Source organism: Gasterosteus aculeatus, chromosome 1, assembly GCF_964276395.1.
Source record: "Gasterosteus aculeatus chromosome 1, fGasAcu3.hap1.1, whole genome shotgun sequence".
Lineage (NCBI taxonomy): Eukaryota > Metazoa > Chordata > Actinopteri > Perciformes > Gasterosteidae > Gasterosteus > Gasterosteus aculeatus.
The window spans coordinates 20,755,943-20,780,993 of record NC_135688.1 but is presented as its reverse complement, the minus strand read 5'-3'; the positions used below and the strand labels follow the sequence as shown (position 1 = coordinate 20,780,993).

Sequence of the window (25,051 nt, the reverse complement as noted above, 5' to 3'; positions counted from 1 at the left end):
TTATCCCGCCTAGCAGACATCGGTCAACAAATAGCTCCAGCGTGTAGATTTAGCAGTTCTTTATCACCACAGAGTTACTTAGTTAGACCTGTGCTGGACTAACAGAGGTTAGATCACATAATTATTCTCAAACGGTTGCGCTAACACAATTCTTTTAAATGCGGTTCCCTTCATGCCAAATGCAGAAATGTCAACTTTCTCCTTATTTGTAGCTTGACATGAAGTCGTTAAAAATATTTAGACTAAAAGACTAAACATTCTCTTATATAAACTAGGCTCCACAAAGGTGGACAGTGACTGGATTAAATCCTTGTGTTTGGTCACATCTTAAAATAGATGTTGACATAAGAAACCAGGAAAAGGGGAGACGAAGAGAGGGTTCGGGGCCTCACACTGACAAGTCACATGAGCACAAACTCCAGCCAGCAGCGCTGCAGTACCTGGGGGAGGCCCTGGGACTGCAGGGCGGGGGGGGCTTGGACAGAAGACGGAACGCTGACTGCCAGCTCCAGCTGAGCCAGAAAGAAGTATAGCGAAGGAGCGACAAGCAACAAGAGCAATGTGGAGAAAAGACAGAGGACAACAGCATGAAGGAGAAGACAACGTCAACATAGATCTTTGGAGGAAGAAAATAAAGTGCATAAAAGAAGAAAGAGAAGAGCATGGACAAATTAAAGCGCAATGGAAAAGTGAAAATGCTTAGCAGTAAGTAACCATGGGGCGGAGATCAGTTAAAACATATACAGTCATTGCACATTAGTAGTTTGCAAGTCACAGGTATCACCTAGTGACATACCTTTAGATAGTAACTTACTGGTAACCTAGATACAAACTCAAGATGTTATCAGATTTGTAAAGTCCATACTGGGCGAAAGATCATTCGAGAGAGCACCACTTTGGACACCGTCGAACAAACACAATGCTTCTGCAGAACACGGCTGACTTAGATTTATCAGTCTACCGCTTTTATCTTCACATATACAGTCTATTTATTAGACATTTAGCCAAAAGACTGGAAAGACTTCCAAGATGTCCGTGGATACCCAATATTACAGGACTAACACAGGATACCTCTCTGTTTGGGAACATTTCCAATAAGTCCACCGAAGAAGCAGAGTCAAAATCTTCAACTAGAAAACTCAGATAAAATTTTAACAGCCGCAATGGAAGTAAGAGTTATCACGTTGAAGTATTACAATCCATCATGACTCACATTTGTTCTGTTAAAGTCAGCTGACTTTTTCCTCAACCGTGTGTCAGTAAATATACACACTGAACCAGTGATTCTCAACTGGTGGGTCGCGAGCTGTTAACCTTGGGGGGAAGTGTTAATCCTTAATCTAAATGTTTTTTTAGGAGCACAGAAGTTGAGAGTTGGCATGGGCCGACAATAGGGGTGTAATGATTCATCCACTGAATCAATTAATCAATTTATATTCCTGCGATCCAACTGAATCGATCTGTGCTCCGCAAATCGGCATTCCGGACGACATATATCGATTACAAATCGATTGAAATGGTACATAATCGATTTGTATCGATACTTGGAAACTGCACATTGGATTTAAGCACAAAAACTGTATGGATGTGTGTTTGTTTGTTTGTTTTTTAGCACTTTAGACACGTTAAACGTTACTCGACTCAGTCTACCTGTCTGTGATGTCATCAGTACGCAGCGGCAGCCGAGCGAAACTCTGAACAACAACAAAACACAGCGTGGAGGAGACGACTGCGAGCAAGACATTTACAAACCAACGTATCGATCCAGCGTGTGGAAACAGTTTGGCTTTTGCAAACACGTAGGTGTTCTACATAAGTCGGTCGCTGTTTGTAGAATATGTAGAAGCCAAATAAAAAACCACAGAAACACGAGGAATCTTTCCGGCCATCTACTAAGGCGCCGTGGGATTAAACAACGCCGACAGTCAGGACCTCTAGCAGCGTTACCGCTGCAGCAGCAGCAGGTAACTCCAGCTCTGCAGACACCTCAGGCCTCGCCAGCACCAAACTCAACATCACAGTAACAATTGCCAAGTTTAGCTGTAAAGACATGCGACCCTATAATGTGGTTGAAAATCCGGGGTTCTGTAAATTGATCCGAACATTATGTAATTATTGTGTAATGTTTACATTGAAAATGGCACTTGATTCAAATAAAAGGTTTATACATAAGCCATCAATTGCTGTTTGCTTGTTTATAATATCCATAATTAATTTAAACCTGATTTCCTTACAAGAAACAACAGGGATCTCAGAAACTTTGCCTGCACCGTCCAGTAAAGTTACTGAATCGATTTCAAGTCACTGAATCGAATCGAATCGTTCTAAATCAACCCAGATCGTCCATGAATTGAATCGGCAACCATGAATCGCGATTCGAATCGAATCGTTGTTAAAATGAATCGTTACATCCATAGCCGACAAAGATATAAAGAGCCAAACCATGACATGAACAATATGCAAACAGAGAGCGGGGTGATTTACAGGGGCACTGAAGATCCTCATCAGGCGCCTCTGAGCCTCCTCGGTGGGACTGAGTAGTTCCTCCTACAGGTCAAAGGAGCAACACATCAGCACAAAGCCCACAAACAAAGCCGTCTACTACACACCGGCACAACGTGAGGACTAATCAAAATGTCCCAACTCATGATCCCTACAGGACACACTCACACTCCTGTCACCACCATCACTGTGGGATGGGACTGTAAAAGAGGATGTTAGTAACACAACTAAGGTAAAAGGTTCAAAGGTGCTTCAGTCAGCATGCACACTGGCAAATGAATGCTTCACACACACACACACACACACACACACACACACACACACACACACACACACACACACACACACACACACACACACACACACACAACACGACAAGTGTTTGGTTAAAAATGTAGCAAAGCAGACCAATCTACCTAGTCCTTCAGCCTTTGGGGCAAAATCTAGATCCTAATGCCACTCACATTCCGTTTTTCATTCATCAAGATTCGTCATCAGGAAGTTCATATCTAAATCTTCATCCATCCATCCCAAAATATGAGATACACATTGATAATGTAGCAGTACAATTCCTTCCCAGGGTGACAAAGAGTATGTGAATGATATGTCACAAGAAGTACTACAAATACTTCCTGCAAAAAATTATGATCAGGAAGTCAACAATCCAAGCATCGGGCAATGGAAGGACTGTAAAATAAAATGACCAGAGCCCAGAAGATCCAAGATGGTGCCGATGATGGCTGCCACGGTGCTTCGGTGCGCTTCGTTTTTTGTTGTTTTTGTTGTTAATTATGTTTCCTGTTACTAACTCATTGCATTAGCATTTCATTTTATTGTATTACTTGTGCACTGCTGTCTTGTTGTCTATTGTTTGTTTTGTGTCTACTGTCACGCACCAACCGCCAAGACAAATTCCTTGTATGTTTGACAGATTTTGGCAATAAATGTTTCCTGATTCCCGATTCCTAAAACACAAGACAGACATAATGACTAGAGACAAAAAGCCTAGTAACAGAATGCCAGGCACACCTTACGCCTCAAGCCTATATTTTGGATGTTTAAACCCAAGCTAGTCTCTAGCCTACGTATCATCCTTTGTACCGTATTTTCCGCACTATAAGGCGCACTTAAAGCCTTTAATTTTCTCAAAAAAACGACAGTGCGTCTCATAATCCGGAGCGCCTTATATATGGATCAATTGGTTAATTGATCCATACTGGTTGTACACGGCGCTCAAGGTGCTCTGCTAAACATGACAAAGCTCGGTCTACGACGGCGGGATGCTGAGCGGCGCTCAAGCGCGTGAGATACGGAGCTTGTTTCAGGGCGCGTCAGAGAAACAAAGCTGTCGTTCTTGCCGAGCACTTCATGAGATTAAAGAGCGAGAGACGGTGCCCTTTTCTCTACAGTAGCTGAACCATCTTAACGGGGAAAATAAGTTCTTCTAAAAGGGGCCCTTGGCAGGCGGCGTGGCTAGAGAGCAGCCGAAGATTTAAGGCGTGGATGGCGAGGGGGGCGGCGGGAGCGGACGCACCTCATAGCATCGATCGGACCCTGAAAGCACAGTCTCCACCTCCCATCCACCCGCCCCGACGTCAAACGTTTGACTGCAGTATCTTATGCGCCTTATAATCCGGTGCGCCCTATGTATGAAAAATAGGTCATTCATTGAAGGTGCGCCTTATAATTCGGTGCGCCTTATAGTGCGGAAAATACGGTAACTCTGAGGAAAGGTAAGCAATATGTTCCGCTTTTCAATATATTGGGTGGCATGCTTCCAAATGCTTCTAAAAAACCTGCCGCATAAAGGTTAGACACACAGGGAAGCTTGTCAAACATGCATCTCAAATGTTCATGCACTTTGCACACCAATGTCCCAAATGTTGAGCAGACATGCAAGGTGTGGACTGCATACCTCTTGCTGACTGATGGATGTTTGTTGAGTGGGAATGACTCCTGGAGGGGGAGTCGGTGCACTGGGATTGGGACAGGGAGGAGCAGGGCTCACAGGAGCTGCGGCTGGAGAGGGTGTAGGAGCCGGGAGGTGATGTGACAGAGGAGCGAGAGAGGAATTTTTGGGGGCCACTGGGGTGGCAAAAGGAGGACTTTTAGTGGTGTTTCTTTTGACATCACTTGGTTTGGGTCCAGGTATGAAGCCCGGAGGTGGAGACAAAAGCGAGGGCTTGGGAGCTGGGATGAAGCCAACGACTGGTGGGAGAGACGTGGGTCTGGAATGAGCCGGTTTAGAGGACCTTGGAGCAGAGTGCTCAGCAGCTGAGCTGCCCAGGTGCACAGCCGCCACAGGAGGTTTGGCGTCCTGAACACCTCCACCAGGGCTTGTGGGTTTGTGACTGACCTTGTGTGGCTGCAGGTTGGTATGATCTTCTTTCTTCTCCTCTGGCTCAGCCACTTTTCCTGCTGTGTGCCTGTTCTTCTTCTCCACCTCTACCGTCTCTGGCCGGTCATCCCTCAAAACTCTGGGCCGAGGCTCCCTGGTCCTGCCTCTTACCATGAGGTTCGTCAATCCTCGCGAAATGTCATCTTTGTCCTCCGTTTTGATGACGTCATGTTTAAAGGAGAACGCTACCATCGGGGAGGCCTTGGACAACGAGGCAGGGGCTGGCACTGCTTTACCTGCCTCGGCAGCGGGCTTGGCCACTTGGGGAGCTTTGTGTGGTGGTGGGTTTGGGCCGATGGGCTCGTCCTCTTCCGTGGGCAGGACCTTCCTGACGACTCGGCGGACCACCTTCACTATTTTTTTCCGTGTCTGACCCGTGTCCTCTGTTGAGTCCGTCTGGTTGGTGTTGGCGTCACCATTGACCAGACTTTTGCTCATCATACCATTTTGCTCTCGCTCAGTGTTCAGAGCTGGCTCTGGGCTCAAAGGGGCCGGGGGTACTTCAGGGCTCCTAAATCGCTCAGGCACCTTTGATGGTGGTTCAGGGCTTTTGAAGCGCTCAGGCACTTTAACAGGGGTCCTGACTTTTGGTGGAGAGGGACTTCGGACCCGGGCGACCGACTCCGTTGGGGAAACGGATGGGGGGCTAGTTGCTCGAAACAATCCCCTGCCAGGTTCTAGAGCTGGCACTGACTTGGACCGGCTGGGCAGCCCTTCACTGTCTGACTACCCGCAGAGGAAAGAGAGGAGGTGTAAGGATATGAATGAAGAAGGAAGATCCAAGCACCACATCCTTATCTCTAAGTAACAACTAAGTTCATGTGATATGCTATAGATGGAGAACCCTCCACCAATTGCTGAGGATCTCAATCTCATCGATACACAATGTATGTAAATAATACCACATGAAACATTGTGAATAATAGGTTCTGAATAGGACTATGACAAAGTTGTGCGTGCGGCCCAAAGTTTTATCAGCAATGTATGTGAATCATCTTCTACCAACAATATATACACACACACACACACACACACACACACACACACACACACACACACACACACATACACACTCAATAAAGCCTGAAAGCCTTTTTTGTCTCCACATAAGTAGTACTCTGGCTAGGACAAACACATGTACCCGGGCAGAGAAGACAGCATTTACTTACACTTTGGCATCCTGGCTTGTTATCTTCTTTGATCTAAATGTGTCGGTATCAAAAGACAACTAGATCAAAACCTGAACACTCCGTGAATTGGCTGTCTGTCGCACGCCGTGCAAGCCTCAAAACATGCACATGTCCTGCTCTTTTGCACAAAAATGATTTTTGCACAGCAGCATATTTCTCCAGATACAAACCCTCGTCATCCTACTTCATCAAGTAAAACTTCTGCATTGGAAGTGTAGCGTGAAGACAAAAGTGGTACACAGCCACAGCTACTGCTTGTGCTACTACAACAATACAAAGGAGTGAAAGCCATCACATTCTTAGTGTGATACAAGCAAAGGCCACACACATGTTAATACGCCTCGTAAAGCATCGTAACACCATGCAGTTGAAGAGTGGTTTGTCAAATGTCCCAATGAGACTTCCCTTTTGTTCCCAGAAGGAGAAGCGAGATGAGAACGCCATGTTGGCTGATCTGCTGTCATGGGCTGCAATGGATGAGATGAGAGCAGAAGGAAAGGGAGGTGGAGGTGAACTAGGAGAGAAGGAACAGTGAGAACACAGAGACAGATGAATAGGAGTCAGGATCTAGGATGTAGGCAGAGCCACATTGAGTAGAAAGCAGACACATAGATTTGAGCAGGCTTTGAGGAATTAAAAAACAAAAAGTCAAAGTACACTCTGTGCTGACGCATCCTTATTACCTTAAGCCAAGGGGCTTCTATCGGAAAATTATTATTATTATTATTTTTTTACAATGCTTTGAGACATGTTCCTGATCAGAACTAGGGCGGGCTAGGTGGAGAAAGACTCCATAGCACAATATTTATGAGCCAAAATGTCTTACTGTCTACACTTAATGGAAGTGTTTTCTTTAAACAAGCCAAACGCTTGTTGATGAGACGTGTTCTGGAGGTGATATGTCTATGTGGGAGTGGTGCTGATCAAACCCCTTTGCCCATCCCATGGGTGAGTACTGATGGATTTGATGTAATGTGATCAGGCCTCAGCTTCCTTTGTTTAACTCACCATCAGAAGATAAATAAATACATTTAGCACAAGCGACCAACAGGCAGTCTTCTGCTTGGTCTAACTCATCTAATACTGGAAAGTGAACAAAGCTGTTCTCCACCTGCCTTGGACTGGCGGCGCTGAGCATTTCACTGTCCAGGTCTGGCGCTTATCACAGGTCTCCAAATTAGAACGCTGACTAACAGGTTTATTTCTGGATCAGACAGTGGTGCCTCTCCCTCAGAGAGGGGCCAGCGAGCAAAAAAGCTCCACACATTAGAAACACCTTAGGTGTGTCACCAATTGGCACAAACTATCAAAACACCTTAATGTTTCCCTGGAAAATTATTAATGGAAGCACAATTCAAAATGAAATATTTTCTAAATGAAGTTCCTGCTTGTGTGGTATGGTAGCAACTTTCTTGAACTATCAAATAAAGTTGTTTCGATCTGAGGATAATAACACATTACAAGCCAGGCTATAAAGTCATTCATTCAGTACATTCAAAACAGCATTGTACCACACATTTACCCACACAGCAGGGACACTGTAGAGACACTGGCTCAGATTCACTTATTCGATTCGAACTGCCTGATTAGCACCCTGTAGGTTCCAGCTCTGTTCCCTCGCTTGGAGTCCGGAAGAGGGTCATCACAGGGATTTGATGAGAGACAAACTGCTGGGCTCCTGTTTTACCAGTAACCCGTGTTAGTTCTTCACAAGGCGTTTAAGAGGTATACAGAGCCAACGCGGCAAGCTGGCATGTGTTCCACAGCAGGAAGCAGCAGCTGTGGATAGGTTCTGTATGAGTTAGAGGTCTGACATGAAGCAGACCCACGAAAAACCCAACCGGGCCAAACGAGCATGCAGTTATTCACAAAGAGGCTCAGGTTCATTTGGCCATTGACAAACAGACTTGATGTCTGGAGTAACACATACCCTAACTTGTCCTTGTGCTGCGTCTCAGATACTAAGGACAGACCGGGAGATCTCGAATCTGCTTCTGGTGTCACTGACCTGCCAATCAACATCCCATATTTCACAAACATAAAGATCATCTGATAATATTCAAGCCGAGTAGGAACATTTATCACAAAGGGGTTTGTTTCAGATTCACAGAAACCCAAGTGAAAAGCTTTAATGATAACTCTGATGGTATTTGGGCTGAAAATTCAGGAGCCCCGCCCCCCCCTGCTCCTCTGTCCAGCTGGCGGAGCTACGTTGCCATGGCGTCACTCTGTCACTAACTGAAGAAATATTGGAGCTAACCAAAAACTTACTGAGTAAAGCTCAGTAGATCTCTATTCACTGTTTAAATCGGTAGTCATCACATTTGCCTCCCCAACAGGCCATACCTCAGTGAATTATGAAGGGCTGAGTTCATCCTTACAATAAGACTATTCTATATATATATATATATATATATATATATATATATATATATATATATTACTATATACACTAAGACATTCATTTCACATGTGTCAGATTTATGCAAAGTAACAGAATCTAATCCATTCAAAGAACTTTACTCCACATAATGAAATGACACCGAACTTCTGGGATTATATATTTGTAATATGAGTTAAGTTATATAACACAAGACCAGACAGATGAGCCAGCCCTGCTAGTATACTTGGTACTGTGAATGCCATTGGTTTAAACACCTTACCTTTCAAAGTCACAGAAACACATGCCTACCACAATACAGACCTGATCATGGAGCCACAACTAAAGGCTCAGTGGGCTACATTAAATAACACCTGGCACTGAGGATGTTCCTACCTCTTCAAACCAGCCAGACTGCGTTCCACACACTTCTACCGCTCTTACTGCCTAAATCTGAGTACGAAAAGGGCAACTATCACTGCAATTGTAAAATGTAAAGATCCGTTGGAGAGCCCCCGAACAGCTAACTGCCGTCTAAAAATAGTGCCATGAACTGTGGGACCTGAAGGGCCCATGTTTCAATGGATCGAAGACCCCCGCTTCTAGTTCAAAGATACCATGCATTGTTCCTTCTACCTGTCAGTGGAGACCACAGCTCACGTATACGGCTGATTCCCACAGCCCGATCAAATGGGACAAAGGGAGTCGAGGAGGGAAAAGCAAACGGCTGGGGACTCGAAGAAAGTGAAGGAGAGGAGGAGCGCTCCGATAGGCCGGCTATTCCTGACAGACGACAGACAAGAGATGTGGGGACAGCTGTTGTGATACGGGGGTGTTGAGCAGGGGTAAAAATAGGACCCCCTCTCCCACACCCCCCTTCAGCCACTCCACAGTCCAAAAAACAGCCACACATACTGCTGCAGTTGCTGTTATCTCAGCTGCTCCTGTGTGTGTGTGTGTGTGCACATGTGCGTTTCATGTGTGTAAGGAAACGTAACTCAGGGTGCGTCAATGGGATGGAGAACCTACTAGCTACAAATGCTCCTATTTTAGATGGGTTGTCATCTTCCAGGATGGACATAAAAGATGACATAATTGTGCATCCAGGGGCCAATCTGACTCCGCAGTGGGATACTGGGGTTTGTTTTTACATATGGAACCAGTGGTCTAAATTAACTCCATGGCCAACTGGACTGACAGATGAAAGGAAAATACACCAGCCAAGCATATTTTTTACTCCAAATAATGTATAATAATATCATAAATCTTTTTGTGTCCCGTATTCCTTTTTTTATACATTTGATGGAGATAAGAAGGTAAAATGTTATACCAAGACCATTTCATCAATACATATAATCTCAGATGGATATAAAACAGAAAAAACTGAGAAGCTGCATCCATTCAAACATTTGATAAATAATTCATGGGTGAACTCATTGTTTAGATACGGGCAAAAGATGATGCGAGAAGGAACAACATTAGACGGTGGAATATTCTTAAATAATGATACCAACAAGAAGTCATTTCATAAAAGTAGTTTAACTTTTAATGTAATATACATATTAATATAAATGTAATACTTAAACTTCACCCTGTCACGAGAGGTCAGCCTGAATTACATTTTATTTTGTTTCAACACAACTTTAAAATGTGGTCTGGAATCGACTTTGAACTTTTAAAATGGCTGCTGTTTTTAGAGATAGACACACGATCAACAAGGAAGCTGCGATGAGTTTGAACCGTAGTGGGGGCTGCTCTGCAGAGCCTCAATCAGACTTTGGGTTTACTGACAGGGCTCCTGAGTGTCTCACTTAAATCTACTTTCATAGAGCTTGATGAGGATGAATGTGTGTTGGGTCAATCTTCCCCTGGAACACAAAGACACGTGGTGCATCATGGTTGCCACAGCGAGGGGGAAATGGACCAGCAGCTCAACAGTCTGCGGGCTAGGCGGACAGCTAATGCTAATGCCAAAAGACGCGTTGGTGTGGTTGTTTCTGAATGTCTGCAGGAACCAGTTACTATGCTCCGTACTGCTAACATACCTGCAAACGTAGTCCAAACATCATTCGGTGGTTCGTTCCCCAGGTACCTCAGCTGTCCGCTCATCCAACCTGACTAAAACCTTCTCTCCTTTGGTCCATGCCACGGACTCTGACACTCTGCATGTCTACGTGTGTGCGTTGGAGGTTGCATCGTCTTCCTGTGTGAAACTGTTCTGTGCCTCAGAGCAAAGGAAAGCAGAAGCAGAGGTAATACGCAGGCTTCCCTCAGCGCTGCGTCTGGATAATAATAAAAACAGCTCGACTGAACGTTGATTCTTAAAACTATGGGAGCTCAATAAAAACAACCTCGTACTAAAGTAGATTCTCATATTAGTCAACACAGATGTAGGAACAGGCTCAACACTACCTTTTGAAGCGGTTTGGACCTTTCGATAAGAACTGTTAGTGAGAGCAGGAGTGTCACTGTCACTGGTTTTCCCTCACGGGGTCTGAAGCATTGGTACACATAGCTGGGTGATGTTAAGTCAACACAACACCTTTAGTGAAGTGAGGTTTTGGTTAAATACTGAAAAAGCCAACGTTGGCTCAAAAGTCGCAGTTTTGCTCTTTGTAAAACACAAGAGGGAACACTATGGAGCCAAATCCAGCTCAAAGGTTTTGTTCATTTGAATAACAAATGTGAACCTGAAAGTTTTGTTGTTGAACATTGAAAAATGCAACAATGTATTCAAAATAAAAAAAGTGGACGAAAAAATATTTTTGGGATGAATCTAATAATTTTGACTACATTCGTTTTGAAAAATATATATTTTTTCAATCTTCACAGCCCTACTCCCCAGGCAGCAGACACCAGCCCCTGTGTTCGTTCCCCCACACCTCTGATTTAGGAGCACAAGGGGGAGCCAGAACACCGGCCAACACTGCGCAGGCTTTCAGGAGTCCACCTCCCACACAAAGCCTCCATTATTTCCGTTCCACTGGCATGATATTCTAGGGTGGAACTGTAAAGTGATTAAGATAAAGTACAAGCAAACCGAGTAGCTTTAGTCCAGCTGACAGGGGGGAGGTGGGTGAGGAGGGGAAGGACAGGCAGGGCTGTCTAAAAAGTGTGACGAAGCAGCGGGTGGAGCAAAAAGGGGCGAGGTGAGAATTGCGGTGATGTAACTCTGTCTTTTAAAGTGACTACAACTATTATGTATGGTATGGTATGGTAGAGAATCATGTGCACCAGATCAACCGTATATTAAATAACACCTATTGCTGCTTCTTTTTAAAGGCCCGAGGTTAAGGTTTTAATAAATTAGGCTTAAGCATATTTCTAATACATGTACATTGCACACTCTGTCGTGACCTCTTGACTAGCAAACCAGCATTTTACCATTTAGCCCAGTCTGTTCCTTATATATGAGTATTTGATTCATACCCTACATTTGCAACATAATGCGTTAAAAATGGGCCCCTAGGCCATAAACAGAAAGCCATAGGTGGCCATATTAGGGTACCCTAGCTTGACTTTATAAAAACATATTTACCCATCAAATCCTTTTATTTAAGTACGTACAGTAAACTAATGTCCAGCGTCCAAAAAACTATGTTCCAGGACTCTATTGTTCAGGTTAAAAAGACAAAGATCAGCTAAAGCTACACACAGACATGGTCATGGACGTCGCGTCAGAAAACAAAGGCACAAAGGAACACAGAAGTTCCTCTAAAGCTGGGACGTCTTTATTCACAGCTACAATCATAAAAAAACCTCACACATCATGAGTAGACATCCACTATACAAAGCGCCACAGGTTTTACATAGAAACCTATATATCTCCTCCAAACCTCCGCTGGCAATCACTATTACACAACGCATAGTCAGGACACGCTCCAAAACCACTGCCCCCCCTCCTGCTCCGACCTTTGGAGACAGATACCCAGGTCAGGCTGTGTTTGAGGGGCGGGACTTAACAAAGGGTCACTTCCAACGAACATTTCCATTATAGCATGTGACCTTCCACTGATGCACCCAGGAGAATGTACTGGAATGTTCTCTTCTGTCAGGAGCTCAGCAGATGCTAATGCAACATACACACACACACACACACACACACACACACACACAGATACACAATTCAATCATTTATCCTACATGGGGGAGGATTTCAATCCATTTCCTGAGTTGACAGGATTGAACGTGTGACGGAGGCGCTGACTCAGCTGCTGGACTGACTGATTTAGCCTCCGTTTAGTATGACACACCATCATCATCATCATCATCATCATCATCATCAGCACCAGCTGGTAACACAAGGAAAGACAAATAGTGGATGTTCGGAAGGACATGTGAGACTGAGGTACAGCAGGGGCCTTGCACCACCATGACCGCTGACGGGTATTTAATGGAAGGAGAATGCCAACGATACATTTATTCTTTTACATGGGATAAACAAACAAGATTCACTTAGCACATTGAAGAGATTTAGACGGAGCAAGGCCTCAGGGAACAAACTCAAACTCCCGTTTCCAGCTCTGCATCTTTCCACTTTTTTTTAAATGTTGAAAGTCAAACTAGTCAAACCAAAAACAACAACAACAACAACAACAAAAAACACATTGCAGTCAGCTCTTTAGAAATGTTTCTTTTGAACGGGTTACAAGTGAACTGATAAAGCAACTGAAAAGGTTGACTGGAGCAGACATCATCTGGCAAAGAGTATGTTTGGCACCTGCACTGGAACCGTTTATGTTTAATGATGTATTAGCAACCCACTAACAACCAAGTGAGTATTCGGGAGCATCTTCTGCATAAAAGGAACCAGCACACACCCATGTCTGTGTGAACTAGACAGCCAGCATGGTGGAGCCAAACACATGCACACACCTAGTAGTAGTAGCATAGTTACACTCATTTACATGTGGAAGCTGCCCAGTGCAATATGTTATTAGTCCCTAAGAAAGCCTTCAGTTATTCAATTCAATTCATTTTATTTTGTATAGCCCAAAATCGCTAATTTCAAATTTGCCTCAGAGGGCTTTACAGTCTGTACACATCCGACACAAAAACTCAAAACCCTTCCATGGGGAAAAAACCTTATGAGGTTGAGGCCAGCAGCACACAGCATTGACGGGACAGAGTGAGGGAACAATGAGCCAGGTCCACAGTCCTCCGTCTCCGGCTGGCAGAAGCCCCGGGGCTTAGGTCAGCTGAGCAGTGGCAGATAACACAGAGAGCCAATCAGTGCCCTGACTGTGACAGACGCAAAGGGAACAGCGGATGAGGCCTTTGAGTGGAGTGTGTCCATGTGGAGGGAGGGGGCTCGTTGACTTCATGTTTCGGGTTTGGATGAATTTCAGCAAGTCGACGTGAACAACAGAGTCTTTGTTATGAAAACAAAGCAATTGGTTGAGCTTTGAGGTCCAGCAGTGTGGTGCTGGACCTATATTCTTCGCCCACCAGCAGCCTTCAATCAGTCTGTAACTGGTCAAAAATACCACGTGATTTGCTATGTGGCCTTATGGGAAAGTCTTTGTTTTCTGATCTTATGATTCTGATGACATATCTGAAATCGAATACTTTGAGGTGTAAAAACATGATCTCCTTTTTTGACAAAGTAAGTAAAAATGTTGTCTGAACACTACTGGCACTTTGTTGTGATGAAAAGTTTTCAAAGGAAGCTACAGTGTGTTGTGTTGGGGACTTCACAGTCTGTTGTTTGGGCGTTTATTGCAATCTGGAAATGCAAAGCATTTAGAATAAATCAAATTGAGATAAACAACACTTGGTGCAGCAGCGGGGGCAGAGCTTCAGTGTCTTCAATAAGTCTGTTAAGCTGGACCCGGCTGCCTGGTGGTCCCTGTGGGGGCCTGTGGGGGACTATACTGCAGCACACTGCAGTATGCTTCAGCAACACTTTCAAGGCTCATCTTCAAAATTATTGCAACAAGAGACAGAAACAGTCAGAGAGTGATACAATAGTTTGCTGCAGGAATGGGTCCTAAAACTAGAGAAGAGTGCATTCTTTCACTTTCTGTTTCCTCTCCTGAAAGTCAACATATTGAATGTGTTTTTAGTTAGGCTAAAATTAGGTCTGTAGTTAACACCAGTATAACATTTGCAAACTATTTGATTTAAATATTATAGAATATATAATATGTGAGCCTTGAAAACGGCACGTCATGTTTCTAATGTGGCTTCTATTGTTTTTTTCTTCTATTATAGCATTTTTTTGGGCTTTGTCTGGTGAACAAGTAACTTAATTCAACTTAATGGCGTACTTCAGCTGCATACAGCTGCTACTGTAAAGAGGATTACGCCAGAAACGCGTGCCAAATTATTAATTTAATTTAATTAATTCAATGCCCCTGCGGGCAGTAATGGGCAGTGATACCAAACACAATCTACCAGAATACTTAATCTCATAACCAATATAAATTATCCTTTGGGCTCTTACAGTTTCTGGAAGTCATAACTAAGTGAATGTGGTTTGTTGCCCCACTTGATCTAATCCTACAAATAGTTTATTAATAATAATAACATTTACAAATAATAGTATAGAGACCATGGGATTAACAAACTTTTGTCTCCATTGACTACCTATGGCGGATACCAGGAGGGGAAGGTCTCTGTCATAAGTGGTGGGGGAAAAAATAAATGTTTTCGATTTCTCTGGATTCTCTCTAGAACGATTCGGTCTCGATTCAGAAAAGTTAATAATCGGAATTAAAAAAAAAAAAGAAAAGTCCATCTCGCGCGAGCAAAAGTCTGTCTCGCGCGAGATATTTGCTCGTTCGCGGAGCGTGAACTTTGCATCTCTGCATGCTGCGTTGGTTCTTGCATTGTTGATAGAAAATCATATTTGTGACAAAGATTTTTTTTTCTCTTATAAAAAATTAGAGAAGGTAATTCATCTGTTGATTTTCTTTAATTATCAAATAAAGTAGGAAGTGATTAGCAACCTCTGAGTAGCAAACTCAGATTTGAGAAAATTTAGAAAATCGAGATGCATCGATAATCGTTTTATCAGTTTAGAATCGATAATCGGTTTAGAATCGAATCGTTGACCTCTGAATTGGAATCGAATCGAATCGTGAGGTGCCAAGAGATTCCCACCCCTATCTGTCATGTTAATCATCTCAGAGGTGGACTGACTGCAAGACATGGATGTTTACATGACGTTTAGCCACTGCAGTGGCTGTCACCATGTAAATGGCCAGGTGCTTTCGAGTGCGCTTTGCACTGCTGTGTCGCTCAGTGTGGAGAGAACGACGACTGCTGACGGTGCGGTTTTCGGTCAACGGCGGTCAGCACTGACAGAGGCCAAACGAGCCTCCCCAACTCCCCCACACCTCGCTTATCTCCGCCTGAAAGGAAGCCACTGGCTTTATGGGAAAACCGAGTATAGCACAAATATTAGCATAGTTCTAGGATAAGAAAGACGCAATCAATCAGTCCAATGGGTATGATAGGTACCTAATCCATACATACAAGATACATATAAAATATGGCATCCTCATTTATTACATAAATAAATGTGAAGTAAAAGCCGGAGTTTGGAACTATTTTACCGCTGCTATCCTCAAAAACACCCAAGACACAAACCTCTCTCAGTATTTTCTGAATTCTGTACCAAAGCTCTGGTAACTAATGGAGGTAATAATCTATGACAAATCAAACATTTACTTTATGGGTTCAGCCATTTCCTTTAGCGAGCAAATACTGGAGTGGTTAGCTAATTATATTATGGACTATTTCCAGGTGCAGATTAACATGTATTCAATGCTTTTTTACTTTATTTATACAATTACACTGAAACTGCTCTGATATTAGCAGGGTTTAGGTAAACAGGGCTCTGCTTAGTCGTGTCCCAACCAGTAGGTAGTGGGACAGTAAGTAGACGTGATGGCTCCTTCTTACACTGAAACCAAACACCTTGTGGTCATCCGTCAGGCAACACCTCTCCCTTCTTTACTCAAGTCTTTCCTGTAGTAGTCGGCTGTATTATTCGTCGGTGCTGCAGCAGCTCTGTGAATAATTCAGTTGGGATGAAGCCCGTGGACAGATGTACTGTAATGAGGAAACGCTGTGGGTAGAGTGCCCACATACTGGCACCAAAACTATCTGAGGAACACTGAGGACATATAGTGTGTCCTCTGTGCCCTCACCGCCATGTATGTAGAAGGAATACATTTGTCCTTTTGTAGACAGAGAGCGGCTACTTAACCATACATAACCCAGCCTGGATGGACATGTTGTGTATTTGCTAAAAACAAACAGAAGAACACACACACCATCACTTGACTAGTCTTATTCTGCTCATCAGCGGTAGTGAAGGCTCTGTTTCGCCCAGTGGCTCGTTGCCCTCCATTAACCCCCCCTCTCATGGCAGCCCTGGTTAATCCGTGTATCGGGAAGGCTAGAGGATTAGCTCCCAGCAGGATAGCCGGCTCAACCACAGTGTTAAATCTGGTATGGAGACCCTGATCTGGCTACTTGGCCCCAAGAGGCTCTGAGAGAGAAAGTGAAAAGCGGATAATTAGGAAAGAGGATTAAGAGCCCAACAGTGTCATATTAACTTTCTCATTCGGTGAATCCGATGCATCAGGCACACGTAGTCCTTTGACTGGCAACAGCGAGTGATGGCCGACTAATCAACAGTGTGACCAATCACAGACCAGCCAATGATCTACACCACCGATAAGGATGCCGCCACAACTAACACCACGCGCTGGTTAGAAGCTGTCCAGCTATTAAAACTCCGTCACCCAGGCAGCTAGTGATGGCTTTCAAGCTACTCCTGTAAAATCTTCTGTACGGCCTACTATGTGTGGGGCTGTACCAACACCACAGACAGTCACCTTACTGAGACAATCATTCATACTTTTAATCTGTTAATTACATAGTTATATCTCAATCATTTGCTAAATTTGGCAAGTGTACAAGTTTGGCACGGATGGCAGTATTCTCTGCTCCGGAGTGCTGGGGACGTGTCCACTGAAGGCTCTATAATAGCCAATCAGGTGAGGTTACACATGCACATGTACAGTATATATATATGTACTGTGCACTACTATGGCGGAATGGTAACGCTGAGAATGTTACGTTGTTCATGCTATCACAACAAGAAGAAACTCTGTCGCTACATGAAAACACGGAAAAGAGCGAGGAAGCACAGGAGACCAGAAATGCACCAACACAATGTGCGCCCAAGAGAGGAGCTGCGTGCTGTTTGGAGGGTTTTAGGTTACAAAAATCCCACAAAAATTAGATCAAAAAACTATTTATCGCAAAGTTTATCGAGCCACTGGTGTTGCCTCTGGTGGCAACACCAGCAGCCACAACAGCCTCGTGGAATTAGATATTTGTTTATCGACTCAATCACACAATGAAACCGCACCATATGCCTGTTCTTTTCTTTTACATTTAGTCTCAGCAGATACATCTTCAGATTGCTATTTTAGGCCTGGTGTGTGTATGGGTCAGGGTGTGTTTTATGTTTTTATGAGTACAGAGATCCTCGGTGTGATATTTTTAGCCAACCACTCAGCCATTGTTCTTTGTCGAAGATCAGCTAAATCTTCCCTTGTCACTTTGTTTCCGCATTGATTTAATTTAATCAGTGTGAGAGAGAGAGAGGGAGAGGGAGAGGGAGAGAGAGAGAGCAGTAATGCGGCGAGTGTCACTCATCACGTTGCTTCAAACTTGTCCAATAACATTCCTGTCTCCGGTCCATGAACTCTAACACACATGGAGGCTTTCATGAAACTCGTCGATGGGAACATCTAAACCAGAGCTGCCATGCTGCGTCTATGCTGCGTCCCTGCCGTATGCAGGTGGGGACCCCAACTGCCACCTGACAAGCGGACTTTAAAGACCTTTCACAGACATGATTAAAACATGTCGTCCTCCTCAGACGAGCACTTCCAATGTCAGAGAGGGTGTGTGATTAGTGCTAATAGCTCTCTCACACACAAGCAGGCGTGCATGGTGTGACTCACCGGTCGGCTGGTTACACATAGTCTAAATTCCTGTTTGTTGTCATTCACACAAGCCGTAGGTTTGTGAACTAGACATCACTGGAGGAATAATGGGGCCCTTGCTTTTGTGTTTTGGAATTGGCACACTTCATTCATCTTCATAAAACCAGAACAGGGACTGGGACGTGGGGATGATTGTGAGTAATTCAAAATGCTCCAGAGACCACAATCTCAGACGCATGTGGGACGACTGTATTCAAATTGTAGATAGTGACCAAAAATTCTGGAATGAGTCTTGAACACAACACAAGGGTCCTACACACATATTCTCTGCCGTTCCCTTCTTCATTTCCCGTCTCACACTGGATTTAGAAAAAAAACGCATAGGGTTGATGCAAGAGACAACTAAAGGGACACAGGAAATGTGTTAGACAGCGAGGCTCACAGACCCTGGAAGAAAGTAACCGTGCGCTGCACCCAAGGAATTACTAGTGCAAGTACGGAACCAACCGGAAACAAGGCCGTCCCAGGCTTCTGAAATATAGGTGCCGACAAGAAAGGAGTCCTGGTTTGTGTGTGACACCCTTACACGGTTCATGTGTAGAAGTTTTAAAAACAATGTTGTTTTACCAAATACATTCACAGACATCCACTTCCTGCTTCTAGCTTCACAACCTCATTCCGCTTCCTCCCGAAGCAAATCCTGGGGGAAAGGGTCAGGAAGTGGCCTATTTGTTCCAAAGCAGATTCCACAAATGCCAGAGTGAGACCTAGAGGGAGAGGCCGGCTTCCAGGCAGCCTGTTAAGACAAGTCTCTCTCTCCCTCTAAAAAGGCTTACAACGAACTATTTCCACACTGATTACTATCTCACTTTGTTGTAGGTGTGGTTGAGAGCTAAGCCAGCTTCCTGAACACTAAGTCATATGGAAATATGCCACAACATATGTGCATACAAGTCATCCCTTCAATATGTGTTTGCATCATGGGTACCTTCAGTGCACCTTTTGTAGATATTATTTCTAACTTTTTCTAACCGCGCTTTTCTATACTTAGTTACAACCTTATCCCTGAGCTGTTTGGTGAGCTCCTTGGGCTTCATGCGCTTTGTTCAGTAATGCGCTCTGAAATGAGGCCTTCACTGAACATGTGTGTTTATACTGAGATTAAATTGCAGAAAGATGGGCTCTATTTACAATTATGGGACAGGTTGCACCAGATCTTTGTCAAGATTTTTGTTTGTAAATCATTTTGAAAGCCATGTAAACTTTCCACCGACTTCGTGTTGGTCCACTACATAAAATCCCAATAAAATACATTTGAATCTGTGGTTGTGACAAAATGTAGAAAAGTCCAAGGGGGCGAATACTTATGCAAGGCACCGTACTCAAGTAACAAGCACAATGCAAACACGTGGGAGTGAAAACAGAGTCATTTGTTTGAGCACAGCAAGCAGAGAAGTTTGAGAAGGTCTGAATAAAAGTGGAAGCATGTTAAGTCACAATAGCTTCCTGAATGGGTTGAAATAACAACAACTGAGCCAAAGTTAACAGGAGCCGTTGAAGTGGGGGATAGCAGAGAGGCTGAATGAGACAAAAAACAGGGCTGTGCTTTGAAGTGCCTCCTACTAATACTAAATGTTACTGCAAATACCCCAAGAGTATTCCATTTAAAACAGAAGGTATAGACCTACATAGACCAATTATTTAGCTTCAACTACTACATGATATTATTTAAAGAACCTACAGTATTTCGCACAAATTACCAAGATAACGTAGTTGCTTTTCTTGTATCAATCAAGTATTAAATCAAATGTTGAATTCAAACAAAACCTTTCATTGAATCGAATAGCATTTAGACAGGGCCAGTGTGAAGGCAACCAGAACCTTTCACAACACAGGGTAACGTCACAAATAGGACCTTTTTCACTAAGTCAGCATTTTTATCCTTTTCTGCTAAATCTAGGCAATAGATTCCTTCCCCAGATTCATTTCCCGGGTGCGTTGCATTCAAATACCCCTGAAACTGAAAAAAGGATTACTACGCAGAGGGATGGTTTTATTTCAAACTCTCAAAGCAGAGGTGGTCAGCGTTAAAACAATGGAAAAGTTACCAAGACGATTTTAATGAGTTTCATTTTGTCAAACTACTGTTGTCTGAACGGAGCCATGTGGTTTGAGGAAAGCATATTAATTAAAGGTTTTGTACATCAAATGCAGTTATCAAAATCCCGGTAGAGATTATTTCATTGTTCCCATGTTTCCATCAATGCTGTTTGGAACTGGCGGAAATGAATAGCCATGGCACTATAACTATGCTCTTTATTTTTTATCAATGATGCATTTCATTAAAAATGATTTAGAAAAACTGTTCCTGCTCCATCTAGTGTGCACCTGGCTAATAAGAGCCAGTAATGGTCTCTTTGTTGGTTTAGTGCCAGGCTCGACGTCCCTGTGATTTATTTAGAATATCCCGTCCATGCTGGTCACTATGGTTGGGGGAAAAATCGATTTTTCTCGATTCTCTCTAGAACGATTCGGTCTCGATTCAGAAAAGTTAATAATCGGAATTAAAAAAAAAAAAAAAGTCCGTCTCGCGCGAGATATTTGCTCGCTCGCGGAGCGTGACCTTCCACGCTCGCGAGGTTAGTCTCTGCTCGCGCTCGAAGGTGTTTTCTTCACGCTTGCTGTTTTAAGACAGTAAGGGGGCGGAGCCAGTCACCATGGTCTCTACACCTGATTGGTTACAAACCCCGTCTTTGGATTGGCTGGAGTGATTCATTCACACAACTATAGAAGCCCATTTCCACACTAATGTAAGGGGATACAAATTATGAGATAAAACGTTGTCAAAAAACAAACGCCCCCCTTCGGTAATCGTACTGTACTGTGGATGACAACCAGCTATAACCATCATTTACCATCATTACCGGCACATTAAGAGCAATGCGTCGAGCTCGCAGACCGGTCTGTCAGTCTGAATCTGAATATCTAATAACTTTACCGAACTATGGAGGAGCCTGCGCACATCTTACCTCATTATTTCGATTTTCCAAAAAGTCGATCCATATTGAAAGTTGGCAAGATATTCACAGATTTGGACTTTTTTCCGGTATTTTACAAATACGGACCGGTCTGAGACTAAGTGCAGCTTTTTCTTTATTTAAAAGAAAAATGAATCTCTTTAATATTTTTTTTTTACATAGGCTACTTCCATATTGTGTTGAAATGCAAGCTGCATTGGTTCTTGCATTGTTGATAGAAAATCATATTTGTGACAAAGATTTTTTTTTCTCTCTAAGGTAATTTATCTGTTAATTTAATTTAATTACAGATTAATTATCAAATAAAGTAGGAAGTGATTAGCAACCTCTGAGTAGCAAACTTTAGAAAATTTAGAAAATCGAGATACATCGATCGTTTTATCAGTTTAGAATCGATAATCGGTTTAGAATCGAATCGTTGACCTCTGAATCGGAATCGAATCGAATCGTGAGGTGCCAAGAGATTCCCACCCCTACTGGTCACAGCGAGAAGAATAGCTGCATCCTCTCTTGATTAGTCATAAAGGGTTCATGTTGGGGACCGACCCCCTGCTCAGTGATTTGAGCTATTAAGGAGAGTTAGAAAGCTGCTGAGTATAACCACATCCTCCTTGTTTTAAAGGAGTATTCACATCATAAATATGATAATATGTAGAAGAGATGGCAGCTGCTTTTAGCAGACAAACCTTTTGTCTGGACTGAATGATGGCCCTTCTGTCGGCTCTCCTTCATTCAAACCTGTCGTGGAGCTGGTGATTTAGACCATTATAGTGGACAAAGGGACACATACATGCCTGCTGATCAACACACACTCACAAATCAGCTGCAGATAAGTAAAGTCTGTGTGTGTCTGTTTGACCTAACACTACTTATACACTTAAACAAAGCGGCCCCCGCTGTTCACTTCCTGTTTGTTCCATGGCCACATTAGAGCAGCTCCCCACACAACACAAAGTCCAAGTCTCTTATCAGAACAGCCAGTGAAGAGACGCAGTCACTGCTTCTGTCTCCTGGACGAACATACATACAGAGTCAGTCCCCGCCTCACAGAGCAGATGAATTAAATTGCAGAGTCCCTTATAGTCTGACACATTCTCAAGGACCCAAAGAAAGCCAATGGAGGCAAACAAACAAAGCCCTGCAATGGTGCCAAATGAGTGGAGAACAGGAGGGCTTCCTAAAGACAAACTAACAGGTCTGTGAGAGCCGGAATTCTTACTGGTTGGTACGTGATCAAATACTTATGTCATGCAATAAACTGCAAAATACTTTTTTACTTCTTAAATCATACGATGTGATTTTCTGGATTTGTTTTAGATTCCATCACTCACAGTTGAAGAGTAATGATAAAAATGACATGACAGGCAAAATCGGCAGTGTATCAAATACTTGTTCTCCCCATTGTATGTGCTGATAACTCAATTCCCCAGTTATCAGATGAGTGCTGTGATGTTAATGCTACACAGACACTGTGGGCTGTGACTGAACAGCTCTTTATTTCATGACATCGACCTCTCCCTAACGGTCAAATCGATCTCAGAATTGATTTGCTTGATTTGGGCTGATTTCAAACTCAAGGTGTTTTGCAGTAAGTGGCACTTGGGTACCTGTAAGAGCTTGACACAGGGGGCGGGGCTAAATAGAGGGTCAATTAGCCCTATCAACTCCTAATATTTCCATAATGATAATTAATAATGATCAATTTTCTAGAATTTTTTCAGTGGAAATGCTCTTCAGTTTCAATCTTAGAAGCCTTTAGAAGTGCATAGTGCAAGAGCTGAGGATTAGGGTTTATCTAAAGAGAGGAACATGCATACACAAGATGAGATATAAATATAGAATATAGTGTGGGCGATTTAGAGCATTTTGATGACCCTGTATGATGGACGGGGATCACCCTGTAGTTCATCTATTTTTTTCTCATGAGTTACAAAACCTATTGGAGCCTGAACCCCAATTACAAGATTAGTAACCTACACTTTTCTAACTTAAATGTACAAATCAAAGCCAGAGTCGACTTGTGTATCGCACCGTTAGCTCCTGTAATATTAAGATGAGTCTTTCACCTAGTGAGTTACAACCACTGTGAGCAACTGCAACAACAGGTCAACCTTTTGTGTCATCCATCCATCGTCAAACCGCTTATCCTGCACACAGGGTCGCGGGGGGGCTGGAGTCCATCCCAGCCAACTTCGGGCGATAGACGGGGTACACCCTGGATTGGTCGCCAGCCAATCGCAGGGCAACACAGAGACACACAACCACTCACACCCACATTCACACCACTATGGGCAATTTAAAGTCCCCAATTAACCTGATCCCCAGAGCATGTCTTTGGACTGTGGGAGGAAGCCGGAGAACCCGGAGAGAACCCACGCAGACACAGGGAGAACATGCAGACTCCACACAGAAAGGCCACTGGGCGGAATCGAACCCAGGACCTTCTTGCTGTGAGGCGACAGTGCTAACCACCACGCCACCGTGCCGCCCCCCTTTTGTGTCACATACTTCATAAATAAAATGTAATGGCAGCTAGTATTTAAATGGCAACCAGTGCTTTGACCCTTTATTATTATTATTATTATGCAACTCTCACGATCACCAACCATAAAAATACACAGCTCCTAACCAGAGTTGAATCCCAAACCTCACAACAAGCTAGCAAAAAAGTCAATTTAAGCCATTGATTTACACATGCTAACCAGTTTAGCATTATTCTAGTTATTTAAAACGAGTTATTATGTAACATCCTCCTCCCTGCATGTGCCACGATGTGATGTAATATGAAGTTTGCTTACAGTTTCTACATCATAACTGAGATTACGCTGCTCAGAGTACTCTGCCCCATAGGCTACTCTTTTGGTTGATATTATTTTCTGATAGTGTGAGGTGAGCTAAAGGATTATTTTCAGTGATATGTATTTTCACTAACAACTCGTCAAATGTTTTCCAGGACGCGTGGAAACTCTGTGCTGGAAAACCTGCGGGGCAGTGGGGGGCTTTGACTCTTACCCATCCCGATCAGATGCTTAGATACAATGTCTGAGAAAAAGCATTCCAAATCAGAACCCAAATGCCCCTGAGAGGCATCGCAGTGCTCAGCTAAGTAAAGCTGCATGTCTGATACCGGGAAAAGAGAAAATGAACCGGTAATCAGATCTGCGAAGGAGACTAGACTGAGGTGAGGTGCAGTTCAATTTGTGTTAACCCCAAGTCCAGCAGAAAACACACACAGGCACAAAGGATCTGTGTGTTTGATTGACATCTGTCGGGCTGCCACAGTGTCTGCACTACAGCAAAGGGCCCGAGAGGCAAGTAAAGAAACCCGCTGTAGTCCTCATATCAAAAGGAAGAGGGCACATTGACAGTCGTGGTGCTCGACCTATAAATCTGTTTAAACACTAACTAGCTATGTAGCCTTCAGTTTGTCTCCTTCAACAAGCTGCGGGATAAGACTTTAAAAGTTCCATTGCAATCAGCAACAATTGTGAGCACTCTCCCACCAGCGACATAAATCATGATCAGACCTTGAGATATGACGTTTTAGAAAGTGGACAAACACGCTTTTTACA

General features: G+C 43.5%; 1 protein-coding gene across 24 annotated transcripts in view; it reads right to left on the bottom strand.

Annotated features, from left to right (window-relative positions):
• myo18ab (myosin XVIIIA b) overlaps positions 1 to 25,051 on the bottom strand; it is a 104,957-nt gene that overhangs the window by 76,551 nt on the left and 3,355 nt on the right. For 3 of the 24 annotated variants that reach the window (XM_078098681.1, XM_078098680.1, XM_078098683.1), the window contains exons 1-6: positions 9,107 to 9,262; positions 6,498 to 6,557; positions 6,070 to 6,104; positions 4,418 to 5,626; positions 2,485 to 2,547; positions 441 to 512 (exon numbers count right to left, since the gene is read on the bottom strand). The exons of 6 other annotated variants lie outside the window; for them this stretch is intronic. In XM_078098681.1, the coding sequence (XP_077954807.1) occupies positions 441 to 512; positions 2,485 to 2,547; positions 4,418 to 5,626; positions 6,070 to 6,104; positions 6,498 to 6,534 (1,416 nt within the window). In that variant the 5' untranslated portion in view covers positions 6,535 to 6,557; positions 9,107 to 9,262. Of the gene's footprint in view, positions 1 to 440; positions 513 to 2,484; positions 2,548 to 4,417; positions 5,627 to 6,069; positions 6,105 to 6,497; positions 6,605 to 8,020; positions 8,099 to 9,106; positions 9,264 to 10,515; positions 10,689 to 25,051 lie in introns of those variants that run through there. 15 more of the 24 variants (XM_078098745.1, XM_078098741.1, XM_078098750.1 and 12 more) reach the window with 10 other exon arrangements.